Raw genomic sequence first — 12,734 nt, 5'->3', positions numbered from 1 at the left:
GGTTTTTATGTTTGATCTACTGAGCTAACCGGAAAAAGGTCCTCGGCAGATCTGAAGTGACGAAATGCGGGTTCTCCTACTCCGTACATCTTCAGCAAAGCAGCCAAAACAATCGGACATGTGCTAAATGGTGTTGACTCACCGGCGAGCCAATCCATTCGATCATATTTATACAAATTCACCCTGTCGATAAAGCCCATCCTAAGCGTACTAAACTAACGAATTTACGAAGCGACGCATTCTACAATAACCAGAGCACGAGCCTGGTGGGTAGCCTACCGCCCTAACGACTTCCCGCTCTTACATGCCCAGGTCTAACGGTCCCAGGTCTAACGGTCCCGGGTTTGGCAGGATAAATAGTGCGACTGAGCGAAATGCCCGAAGAGGACAGAGTAGTTGGCCAATGACCTGCAGTTCCAGAGCTTGATATGAGTATGTGTCTACTTCTTTCTAGGACAGTTGGTCCATAGGAGTGCAAAGCACGCCGAGTGGACCGAAGGCCTAGAAGGGAAAGAGTACGATGCCAATGGTCGATGATTTCACACACGTGTACGCGTTCGAATAGGGTCCGTTTCGGGCATGGCTAGGAGGGGAAGCAATGCCGACAGATGCGGCCTGGTGTATTGCAGCATCTAGACTTCGACATGAGTAAGGACTGTGACGTTTGTTTGCAGAATTGTGCAGGGTGCGGGCATACCGAAGTCCGATTTCCACTCCTGCTGACCGCGGCAACCGGTCAGACTGTGGGAGGGGCAATGTGATGGGAGTACGACATGGGTGTGCGCGCCCGGGCTATAAGAAGCCAGTGACCTCCGACCTTGATGGAAGACAATTAATTCCAAGGACACAGACATCCAAGGCCCAAGATCGATTACAACCACATTCATATTTTCCCAAGTCAATATCTCACCATGCCTGTTACCAACGGGTCTCGCTATGACTTTATTATTGTTGGAGGTGGCACGGCAGGAAATGTCGTTGCCGGCCGCCTGGCGGATAATCCCAGTGTGAAGATTCTGGTCGAGGCCGGAGTGGGCAACCCGGAGGAGGTGCCGGATATCACCACACCGGCCAAGGCGATGGACCTGCGTGGCAGCAAGTACGACTGGGCCTACAAGACGACTATAGTCAAGCGTGAGGACTACGAGCGGATCGAGAAGCCGAACACGCGAGGAAAGACGCTGGGCGGCAGTTCGTCGCTCAATTACTTCACTTGGGTGCCGGGCTGCAAGCCGACGTTTGACCGGTGGGCTGAGTTTGGCGGCAAGGAATGGACGTGGGATCCGCTGGTGCCGTACCTGCGCAAGAGTGCTACATACCATGACGACCACGGGCTCTACGACAAGAGCCTGAACAAGATTGGTGCTGGCGGCCCGCTACCGATCTCGCACTCGGAGCTGCTGGACGGCATGGAGGGTTTTCGTGAGGCACTGACTAAGGCGTGGAAGTCGACGGGACAGCCGTTCACAGAGAACATCTACGACGGCGAGATGAACGGGCTGACGCACTGCGTGGACACCATCTACCACGGCCGTCGGTCGGGCAGCTTCCTGTTTGTCAAGAACAAACCCAACATCACGATCCTGCCAGAGTCCTTGTCCAAGAAGCTGCTCTTTGACGAGGAGGGCAAGAAGGCGATGGGCGTGACCATCCTGGCGGGGCCGGAGGGCCATGAGATCAGCGTGTATGCGGACCGTGAGGTGATCGTGTCGCAGGGCGTATTCGAGAGCCCGAAGCTGCTGATGCTAAGCGGCATCGGACCGGCCAAGGAGCTGACGCAGCACGGGATCCCGCTGGTGGTGGACTCACCGCATGTCGGCCAGAACCTGCTCGACCACCCGGGCGTGCCATTTGTCCTCAAGGTCAAGGACGGCTTCGGCATGGACGACCACCTGCTGCGGACCGGTCCTCTCAACACGGCCGCCGTGGACCAGTACAAGAAGGACGGCACCGGTCCGGTCGGCTCCGGCCTGCTCGAGATGGTCGGCTTCCCGCGCATCGACAAGTACCTGGAGCGCGACCTGGACTACGTCAAGGCCAAGAAGGCCAACGGTGGACTCGACCCTTTCTCGCCCGAGGGCCAGCCGCACTTTGAGCTCGACTTTGTCTGCATGTTCGGCAGCGCCTTCCAGTGGCACTACCCCGTGCCCAAAAAGGGCTGCTACACCAGCGTGGTCGTCGACCTGGTCCGGCCCGTGTCGGACCCTGGCGAAGTGAAGCTCCGCAGCGCCGATCCGCGCCAGCAGCCCGACATCAACCTCAACTTCTTTGCCAGCGATCTCGATATCCTGGCCATGCGCGAGGGCATCCGCTTCAGCTACGACGTTCTGACCAAAGGCGAGGCTTTCCGTGATCTCGTCCTCGACGAGTATCCCTGGGACATGCCCCTCGATGACGATGCGGCCATGAAGCATGCCGTGCTGGATCGCTGCCAGACTGCCTTCCACCCTTGCGGCACCAATCGGCTGTCCAAGAACATCGGCCAGGGTGTCGTCGACCCGGAACTTCGCGTGCATGGCGTCAGCCGTCTGCGTGTCATTGATGCCTCTGTCATTCCCGTCATCCCTGACTGCCGTATCCAGAACTCGGTCTACATGATTGGTGAGAAGGGAGCGGACCTGATCAAGTCTGCCCACAAGGATCTGTACTAGGTGTGAGAGTATTTTTGGGTGGGTTCGGTCACTTGAAGCTCGTAGCTAACCTGACACTATCTGTTCTTGAAGAGTAGTACGTAGTTTGGATATTGGCCGTTTTTACATAACTAGTTTGTGCCCAATATAAATATAGCTGCACATCGGCTAGAATTGCTACAAGCCGCAGGAGATGTAAATACCAGTAGCCATTTTAGCTTCAAAAGGGACAAATTCCCGTGCTCGAGCAAATACGTCATTTCTGCGATCTCGGCAGCCCATGAAGCGCCACCAGTCCGGTTTCTAGAAAGCCAATCACAGTCGGAGCGTAGTAACCGGCGGCTGGACAGAGGCCTCTTGGTTCTGAGTAAGCCCTAAAGCAGACCACAGTGGGCAGACAGTCCTCCGCCAGCAGTACATACAGCTGTCCCTATTTCAACCTTACAACAACCTGCTGATTGCAGGCTGATATGTCCATGAAAGGAAGAGGTATCTGGAACGGCGCATCTTTTCTGGTTCGGAATAAACGTTGCGTTGTGTACACACAGCCTCTTCATCACTGTTTTCGATCAGCAGCAGCAGCGATGACCACACAACCGGCTGGAAGCCATCGCGCCCAGCTGGTGCCGCAGCGTGTCGATGCACCTCTGACCGCCTCGGCCGTCTTCCTGGTCGTCACCGTGAATGGCGACGCGGCCGAGACGGTGCAGACTGTGCGGTCGGCACTCGCCGGCCTGGACGATCTCGTCAAGACGGTGGGTTTCCGTGACCTTAACGGTCACGTGAGCTGTACTGCAGGCATCGGCAGCAAAGTGTGGGATGCCGTCGTTGGCTTGCCGAAGCCGGCCGAGTTGCATCCCTTCCAGGCCGTTCAAGGGCCAAAACACACGGCTGTCTCGACGCCCGGTGACGTGCTGTTTCACATCCGCGCCGAGAGACGGGACCTGTGCTTTGAGCTGGAGCGGCAGCTGCTGGCCAGCCTGGGCGATGCGGTGACGGTGGTGGATGAGACTGTCGGATTTCGGTGCGTCTTTTTCCTTGTCTAGCCTGCGTGTGGCATATCCTTTCGGCCGGCTGACTGGGCCAGATACTTTGACAACCGGGATCTTCTCGGCTTCGTCGACGGCACGGCTAATCCCACCGGCACGGCCGTGGACGAGGCCGTTTTGGTCGCTGCGGACGACGACAGCTCCTCGCCGGCCGCTCCTGGTGGCAGCTATGTGGTCGTGCAAAAGTATGTCCACGACATGACCGCCTGGACACGCCTCCGGACAGAGGAGCAGGAGGCTATTATCGGCCGCACGAAGCTCGACAACGTAGAGCTGCCCGATGCAGACGGTGCGACCGTCCAGCGATCTCACAAGACGCTCAACACGGTCGAGTCCGAAGGCGGAGAGCTGGAAATCCTGCGTGACAATATGCCCTTTGGGTCGCCGGGCTCGGGCGAGTTTGGCACGTACTTTATCGGCTACACCCGTCGCCTGTGGGTGCTCGAAACCATGCTGAAGCGCATGTTCAGCGGCGATCCACCCGGGCTGCACGATCGCCTACTCGACTACTCGACCGCGCTGACTGGGTCGGTCTTCTTCGTGCCCGCATCAGGTGTGCTGGCTGGGCTGGAGTAGAGTGCTGAGAGACAGACTTGCATAGGCTTTCATAAAATTCATCCACTTCATCTGCAGAAAGGGATAAGGAATGGCAGTTAAAATCATACGGTGGTGGGCTGCATGAAGAATTTTCATATCCGTGCATCGATTCAGATGCTATTACAAGTACGGGGTTTATCTGTTTTCATGGCTGAAAACCTGAAGAGATCACCCATGCCGTTTGGTGTCCTCATCGGTCTATTGTGACTGTTGAAACAATATGTCTTGTTATTCCTTCAATGTCTGTACAACCCGTTCTGTCATGTAAGATACCATACCGAACGTACTCTATGCGACTTCTTTCAGTTACGGAGGACAATTTGAACTTTCAAGCCTAGAGCCCTGGCATCGGAAATGCGACGATGTGCGTTAGTGCTGATTAGTCTAGAAAGTATCCTGTACAAAGCGTATTTCTACCCCGCCTTTCGTTCCGAGATCCCCTGACGTGGCTAAAGAGCATTCTCGTGCATGGTTGCAATCATCACCTGGCAGGTTCGACAGCGGGGTAAGCTATCCGAACTATTATGGATAAAGGAGAAGCAGATGCTCTGCGGATGTCACGCTGTGACCGAACCAAATTACTCGATCCAATGGCACAAAGTGCGTGCCGAAGCTCACTTATTCTGCATATGTCGGGCTGTACTGAATGTGGCTCTTCTCCGACGTATTTTTAGATTTGTGCTGGTCATATGCCGTAGCTTTTGAATTTCTGCGGAAGCATCTAGACTGCTGCAAACTTACGGGGTGTCCGAAAGCAGCTTCGGTTAACCAGTTTCACGCAGAAGGAAAACTTTGATGCACATGTGCAATATGGTTACATTGAAGCGTATATTTCGTTGTTGAAGGGGCGATTTTAGTTTGAGCAGCCTAGTCCAATCTTAGGAGGCTTTAGCTAACGCTTTCAGTATAGTGCCCCAAGGTACAGGCAGTCAACGTGCTGTACGGCGCACTTTGTAACTATATTTTACTGCTTAGCCTTCTGTAATATTCACTGTGCCACAAGCAGACGAAAAGATTGCTGGAGCGTTGTCTTCGAATATCAACCGATCAAATATTACTAATTTAGAACTATGAGTACAAATTTGCAGACAGAACAATTACTGGACATTGTTCTGCTTGCGCCCCTTGACATCGTAGCGGTCCAGGTCCATCACCTTGGCCCAGGCCTTGACAAAGTCGTCTGCAAACTTCTGTTGCGCGGTGCTGGAACCGTAAACCTCTGCAACGGCCCGCAGCTCGGGGTGCGAACCGAAGATCAGGTCAGCACGCGTAGCCGTATACTTGGAGGCTCCGGTGTACAGATCGGTGCCCGTGAAGATCTCGTCGTTGGTGCCGTTGACAGCCGTCCAGGTGGTCGAGATGTTGAGCAGGTTCACGAAGAAATCGTTCGACAGCTTGCCAGGACGGTCAGTGAAGATGCCGTAGCTGGACCCGTCGTAGTTTGCGTCCAGGGAACGCATGCCGCCGACAAGGACTGTCATCTCCGGAACGGTGAGGCTGAGAAGACTGGCCTTGTCGACCAGCAGCTCCTCCGTCAGGGCGCGAGCATTGCCCTGGCCGTAGTTGCGGAAGCCGTCGGCGACAGGCTCGACTGAAAGGAGAGGAGTCAGTTATGGTGTTCGGGGCGGTTTGGGTTGAGGAGAACATACGGAAAGCAAACGACTTCACGTCGGTGAGTTCTTGGGTGGTGTCCACGCGGCCAGGGGTGAAAGGAACCGACACTGTCAAGCCAGCATCCTTGGCCGCCTTCTCGACTGCAGCGGTGCCGCCAAGAACGATGAGATCAGCCAGAGATACCTTCTTCCCAGTGTTCTTGGAGTTGAAGTCGGTCATCACTTTCTCCAGCTAGACAGGGCATTAGTAAAGTTTGAATGGAGAAGGAGCACAGAAGTAGGGCTATGCGCATCACATTTGCTTACAGCAGGCAGAACGATCTTCAGGCGGTCCGGGTTGTTAACCGCGAACGAGTTCTGTGGCTCCAGGGCAATGCGGCCGCCGTTAGCACCACCGCGCTTGTCAGAGATCCGGAAGCTCGAAGCAGCACCCCAGGCGGTGGTGATAAGGCTGGAGGTGTTCAGGCCGGAGCTCAAGTTGCAGGAAGAAAGGATGGCAGCCTTCAGCTGAGTCACATCGGCATCGTCGATGGTCTGGGAAGAAACCGTCGGGAGGGGATCTTGCCAGATCAGCTGCGTCTTGGGGACGTAGGGTCCGAGATAGCGCGAAATCGGGCCCATGTCACGGTGGAGAAGCTTGACTGTGCAGGAGACAGAAGATTAGTATCGAGTGAAACGAGAAGGCAGTACTTGGAGAACATACACCAGGTGCGCGCAAACGTCTCGCCAAAGTACTTCGGGTCGTTCCAGAAAGTGTTGGAGATGTTGAGGTAGGACACGTCGTTGAGAAGAGCCAGATCGCTCGTCAACATGGTGGGCTTCCGGAACTTTCCAGCAACGAACGGGTCTGGAATGGAAACGTTGCCGTTGACAGCCTCCCACTGGTGTGCACCAGCCGGACTCGAGGCGAGCGTCCAGTTGTTGCCAAAGAGGGAATCGAAGAAGTCTGGAGCGTCCACCCATTAGCACGCAGTCTCTTTTCCGGCTTTCAACGACCAGAATATCTTACGGTTGGACCAGTTGGTAGGCGTCTTGCTCCAGATGACCTCAATGCCAGAAGTGTAGGCATTCTCGCCCACACCGCTTTCAAAGCTGTTCTTCCACCCGAGACCCTGCAGCTCGATGGGAGCAGCCATTGGCTCAGGACCGATGTAGTCTCCAGAAACAGCACCGTGGGTCTTTCCGAAAGTGTGGCCACCTGCAATCAGGGAAACGGTCTCCTCGTCGTCCATGCCCATGCGACCAAACGTCTCGCGAATGTCGAGAGCAGAGCCGGCCGGCTCAGGATTGCCACTGGGACCCTGTGGGTCGACGTAGATCAAGCCCATGTTGGTGGCACTGAGCGGCTTCTCGAGCTTGTCGGCACGGTCGGTGATGTCGGTGCTGCCGTTGTAGCGGTCCTTGTAGCTGCCGGGCTGCGAGTACATCTCGTGCTCAGAGCCCCAGTAGATGCCCTCATCGGCCTGCCAGGTGTCGACCCGGCCAAAGCCAAAGCCGTACAGAGGGAGGCCCATGTTCTCGATGGCGACGTGGCCGGTGAACTCCATCAGGTCGGCCCACGAGATCATGTTGCCGTACTTCTGCTTGATCGGCCCTAGAATGCTGATTAGCTGCGAGCCAGACTGCTAGGCCGTCAGACAGCACGTACAAAGAAGACGGCGAGCCTTGTCGAGACTGGCATTGTCAGCCCAGCTGTTCAGCTGGGCAAAACGCTGCTGGCCCATGCCAGATCCGCCACGACCGTCGATCTGGCGGTAGGTACCGGCGCTGTGCCAGGCCATCCGGATGAAGAAGCCGCCATAGTTGCCGAAATCTGCAGGCCACCATTCCTGGGAGTTGGTTTGCAGCTCCGTGATGTCCTTCCTGAGCGCCTCCACTGTACATCAGGTCAGCACCGGGTGTCTCTGCAGGTTTCTTTATTCTTGGGCGTGGCGACCTACCATCAAGCTTGGCAAACTCAGTGGCGTAGTCGAAATCTCCGCCCAGTGGGTTGGACTGGTCGGCATTCTGACGCAGCACAGCCAGGCTTAGGGCACAGGGCCACCAGTCCTTGCTGCGCGTGCCACCGCCAGCGACGTTGGCCTTCCTCGGGCACACGCCAAAGTCAGCCCCGTCTGCGCTGTACCGCTCCTGTAGCATAGGTTTGTGGAAGTCAGGCACAGCATCGCGCTTGCTATGGCCAAATGGACAGGCCGCGGCCGAGACAAGCGGAAGCGAGCAGACGGTGAGCGCCAAGAGGCGACTGGGAGAAACTGTGTCGAACATGATAACGTGCAAGTATCCCAAGACAGATTCCTACAGTATGCTAGACAATTCGGCGATCTCATCGTGAGGCGGGCGTCGTGGGGATATATATACATCCCAGCTCTAGAGCGCGGTGCCAGTAAGAGTCTGCTTATTTTCACTTTTCGGTAGACCCGGTATAACCTGGACGTCTAGTGCGCTACTGTTTCTACACTTGCTTTCGGCGTCAGCTGGCTGGACGGTGTGCGGTCTCTGCCTGCTTCATCGCCGGGATGGCCTGATCTGAGACTGGTGCCCCTGCTCAAAAGCGCATTCGTATGTGTGCCGAGATATCGAGCGCTAATAAGCCTATATTATTTCTTGTCTTGTGCAGTTCTGATATATCAGACGGCTTGGCGGGCAGATACCACCGTACAGGGTACGGAGTACGGAGTACTTGGCCAACATCGGGGTCGCATTGCTGTCCCGTGCGTCCGATACGAGCCTCCACTGCTGGAGGAAGAAGATAAACAACCAGATTGGTGGACCGGATCTGCACCTAATCCCTTCGTATCTAATTGGAGGGTTGATATTTATGCGAGCAAATGGAAGAAGTAAACACAGCAAGACAGCTTGTAGCTGTCATGTTCGAGTATGTCCATTACAATCAACAGCAACCTTATTCGTAGGTGTTTGGAATGCTTTGCAGGGTTTCTTTCCCTTCCTCATTAGTAATGAGCTTGCCGACAGGCGGCCAGCATTCCTAGCTTTAGCACTACGGCAGAATCGGGTTAGACCCCGACCGTTCATGGAACTGTACCTTGTAGGATGGGTCCCGGGATTTGCTTAACATTTGTTAAGGCATTCGAATCAGGGCATTCGCCACAGAAATCGATCGGTCTCGGTGTTTGGACCTACGAACCTTTCAGAGCCTTAACAGAGCAAAAGCCATGTCTAAGCTTTGCCCAATGTCTTTTACGACACCACAGCGTCAGTGCGAATTTAGCTCCACATTTTATCCCCACGATCAGCAGTTCCAGCTCATCTTTCTCTGGCTTGTTGCTTATCGGGGCTTTTCGGGGCGGACTGCTCAGGACTTCCTGCCTCGAGCTGCTTTGTTTCCAGGTGACAGCTAGCAGTGGAGATTAAGTTTGCGGCCGGCCGATTGGCAGACCAGTGAAATAGCCCGGCACGCCTCGGCTTGCATAGCTTGCGTTGTGGCGATGCTGCCATCCTCTTTCCCCATCACATCCGGCGTTTGCTCAACCTGCTACAACAGATGTTCCCAGCGTTAGATGGTATCATTTGCTCTACCAAACACCGATCAATTGCGCACTGCAGCGAGCTAGCCCGACTTTTTCAGTGCTTTGCAAAGCATGACGAAGCAGAGCTTTCTGCTTTGTACCCATAGACAGACTGAGACCTTGGCCTGTCAAACCTCCACAATTATTGAGTCGCATCAGCTGCCTGATGTTGTACGCGTACTTTTCGTATTTCAATTTCGTCAAAATCCTTGTCATCTGGCCGTTGCAATATGTGGTCACATGTGCTGCTGCTGGACACCGCGTTTTCGTCTTGGCTTTGGTGAAGGAGAGTATCAATGGTGTGTGTTCCTATCTCGAATAATAGTACACTTACGGAGCAACCCTTGTCAGAATTCGCGCACTGACGTATTCTCACTTTCTTCTCTGGTAGTAGCAAGAACTCAAATCATTATATATACTACAACCTCGTACCCATGGTTGACAATACGACACAATGCAAATACCAGGCAGGTGCGTACAACGTAAAGCGGTTCATGCAGGAACGAGAATGAGAATATGCAGGTAAAATTGCCTATTGCCAAGAGCATCGCTGAAACTACACGGATGTGGTTCGGTTATCCAACCGGTCCAAAGGAAATAAAAAATAAAAAAAAAGCGCGTAGGACTGCTAGAGGTTTAAAAACATTGTTATGATGACTCTATCAAAGGTTCATATCAAAGGTATGGCCTTTCTCTATGTACTAGGGCATCGATTTCGGAAAGTCGAAGATGCGCGAAAGTGTAAAAAATCGACCTGAGTGAAAGGTGGGTTACCGAGTGTATCACTCAGCACTGCATTTCACCATGTGCATTCTCTCGTTTTCGAGAAAACAGATGGTGAGACTCCTGATGTGCGGGTATAGCCTCGGACACATCGCTGAAAGAGTTGTAGCCCGAAAAAGCTTGAACGCCGGCAATACTCCGTACTTCCCTTTGCGATAGAGTGGCCTGCTTTGTAAGCACGTATCAGAACATAGAACTCTGGTCTTCAATTTGGAATGGAATTGATTTGCAATTAGGTTATCCGTATATTTGTCTGCAGACAAGCTGTAATATATTGTCATTATGACGTCCTTTAGCGAAACAAAGGAATCCGCCACGAATGGACACAGCCATCTGTTTCCATTCATCTGAAAGAAGAAAAAGTCTATTCGGTGATCAGTGTTTCCCACAATGAACCTCTGGGGTATGGCGCAACCTTCAAACCTACTCCACGGCTATTCTTCTACCTGACGATCATTCAAGCCCCACCTCTTCTTCTTAAAGCTTCTTTCTGAAACCCGTATTCCTTTGGAGACTCCACAGTTCAGAACCGTGATAATTTCGGATAAGAGTGTCAACCGCAATAACATGAATAAATTCTGGTTGAGAGGAAAAAGTCTTGGCCAGCTGATGCAACTAAATTAGGGCTATCTTGGAAGAGGAAGGAGAGACAGAGAAGTACCGAATTCTGCGAAAAGATCTGTGGGTTTTGTTTGTGGTACCTAGATCGCACGCTCGTAGGCGCATTGAGCTTAGACCTGCTAACCTAGTATGGTGCTAGATCACCGCCTTGCCGTACCTTCCTTAGCAGCTCTTAGTGGGGACTCTATTTTCATGTGGCAAGTTTCACGTTGCTGCATAGAAGCGTTGTATTGGTAGAGCCTGTTGAGATAAGAAATGCCGTGGGGGTCTGGGATGGACCATGACAACTCTGTTCCGGAGCTCTCGCTGTCTCGAAGTCTATAAACTAGTGATGATCGGGAGGCAAAGATCAGCAGCAAGAAAAGAAGTTACGAGGACCTCGTTGAGAAATGCTAAGATGTTTTGGAGAGAACATCTGATATTTTGAAAGTGCCGTGCTCGTCTGCAAGAAAGTAATCTCCTTTGGATATCATCAGACACCTTTACACTTTCCCAGGCCTTCCTATTTAACTCAGGCAACTACTGTACACTCCTACAGTGCTCAACAAGTGAAACGGGCATCCTATCTTCGTCCTCGCTCTCATCCCACAGTTTGTGTGCCTCTTTGCTTCTCTCGCCCCAATTGGAACGTTCTGACTGTCTCCGAGACCGGGCTGCAAGCTCTGGACTTCCCTGTCAACATTGCGAGCTCACTGGATACAACAGGAAACTACTTTGCCCAACAATTTGGTCATGTCAACGACACCTCGGAGGCCTACACCAGGCTCCAGCCGCGGCCGGTTTCGGGACGGACAACATGTACAAGCTATCTTCTCAAGCTTTGCTTGCCTCAACAACAACCGATCCGCAATGTAAACAAGGGGCGAGTGGCGGTGGAAGTGTGAGTTGCCCAATCATGTTCGTCGGATCGTATGAGGATACTTTGATTTCTTGTGGTAGAGACTTACCCACTGGTGGGTTCGTGGAGCTTGGCCTTGCTTTGGGCAACTTCTCAGCGTACTGATATCGGTGCTACATGGCTTGCCATGGTGGTTCTATCCACCGGGGAGGATATGCTTTACGGTGTGAAGTTTGCACAGGAGAAAAGTAGCATTCAGGAATCATGTCAGCAACTGCAGATTGAAGCTTTCCAGAAGCAAGGTCAGAGTACTCTATAATGCGAGCAGCGGGGCCGGACGAGTGTCGCTGATGTACCGAGTTGCATGGCAGTGGCATCGTCTACCGAGACAGTTTGCATATTGATATTCTGGCGTTGCGATCGGCCAGCCATGACTAGCGTGACCAGTACTCCGGCCATAGCCACTTGCACGGTCGTGGCCAGTGCAAGATACGCCGTACCGTAATTTCTAGGCAATAAACAGGATTTGAACGGTCAGAACAGCAGGGCCAAGCTGGTTAAGTGACGGGAATGTCTGCGGTCAGCCGTCGACTGGTCTTCGAGTAGATCGCGCGTACTAACGACAACGGAATCGGCTGCTAGCCGCGCCGTACGCTTACTCACAGTGAGTACTTTTGTCATGCCTGTGAGCCATGTATCTGGATGGCAGAGAAGACGGACAACCTGTCGTCTGTTCTCAAGTTCTGGGTGTGACCATTTCCAGACAGCCGTCTCTCGTGTTCACACTTTCGCAACTGTACTGAAAAGTACGCTTAAGGTGATTTACTGCATCCTCCACGTGAGCTGTCACCAGCACAAGGTCAAACCGGCTCATGGCAGAAGTAGGGTGTTGCGTATCGTCTGCAGACTAGCCCATCTTGAGATCCACATAGTCCATAACTAGATTGAGGCACCGAGCCGTAGTCAGCTTGCAGAACGCATCAAGGCAGGATGTGGCTTCGAGGCTTTTATGCTTCTCTGTCACGTATCGCATGGCACTGGCTCTGGCGATTAGTTCCGCTTCGATTGTCGGTGAC

General features: G+C 53.4%; 3 protein-coding genes across 3 annotated transcripts; 2 read left to right on the top strand and 1 right to left on the bottom strand.

The window, feature by feature from the left end:
• Positions 1-911: 911 nt before the first annotated feature.
• CMQ_8033 (glucose-methanol-choline oxidoreductase) lies at positions 912-2,651 on the top strand (the record flags this gene model as incomplete). The annotated part of the gene is made up of 1 exon (XM_014315574.1): positions 912-2,651. The coding sequence occupies one exon, from the start codon at positions 912-914 to the stop codon at positions 2,649-2,651; it is 1,740 nt and encodes a 579-aa protein (XP_014171049.1).
• A 563-nt stretch (positions 2,652-3,214) lies between these two features.
• CMQ_8305 (dyp-type peroxidase family protein) lies at positions 3,215-4,255 on the top strand (the record flags this gene model as incomplete). Its single annotated transcript, XM_014315846.1, has 2 exons — positions 3,215-3,654; positions 3,718-4,255. 2 exons carry the CDS (start codon positions 3,215-3,217, stop codon positions 4,253-4,255), a joined length of 978 nt encoding a protein of 325 aa, XP_014171321.1.
• Positions 4,256-5,373: 1,118 nt separating this feature from the next.
• Positions 5,374-8,154, bottom strand: CMQ_8154 (bifunctional catalase-peroxidase cat2; the record flags this gene model as incomplete). The annotated part of the gene is made up of 7 exons (XM_014315695.1): positions 5,374-5,867; positions 5,926-6,121; positions 6,196-6,530; positions 6,593-6,835; positions 6,899-7,483; positions 7,538-7,765; positions 7,830-8,154. 7 exons carry the CDS (start codon positions 8,152-8,154, stop codon positions 5,374-5,376), a joined length of 2,406 nt encoding a protein of 801 aa, XP_014171170.1.
• Positions 8,155-12,734: the final 4,580 nt, after the last annotated feature.

This window comes from Grosmannia clavigera (assembly GCF_000143105.1).
Source record: "Grosmannia clavigera kw1407 unplaced genomic scaffold GCSC_161, whole genome shotgun sequence".
NCBI classification, from domain to species: domain Eukaryota; kingdom Fungi; phylum Ascomycota; class Sordariomycetes; order Ophiostomatales; family Ophiostomataceae; genus Leptographium; species Leptographium clavigerum.
This window is presented reverse-complemented; position numbering and strand designations above follow the sequence as displayed.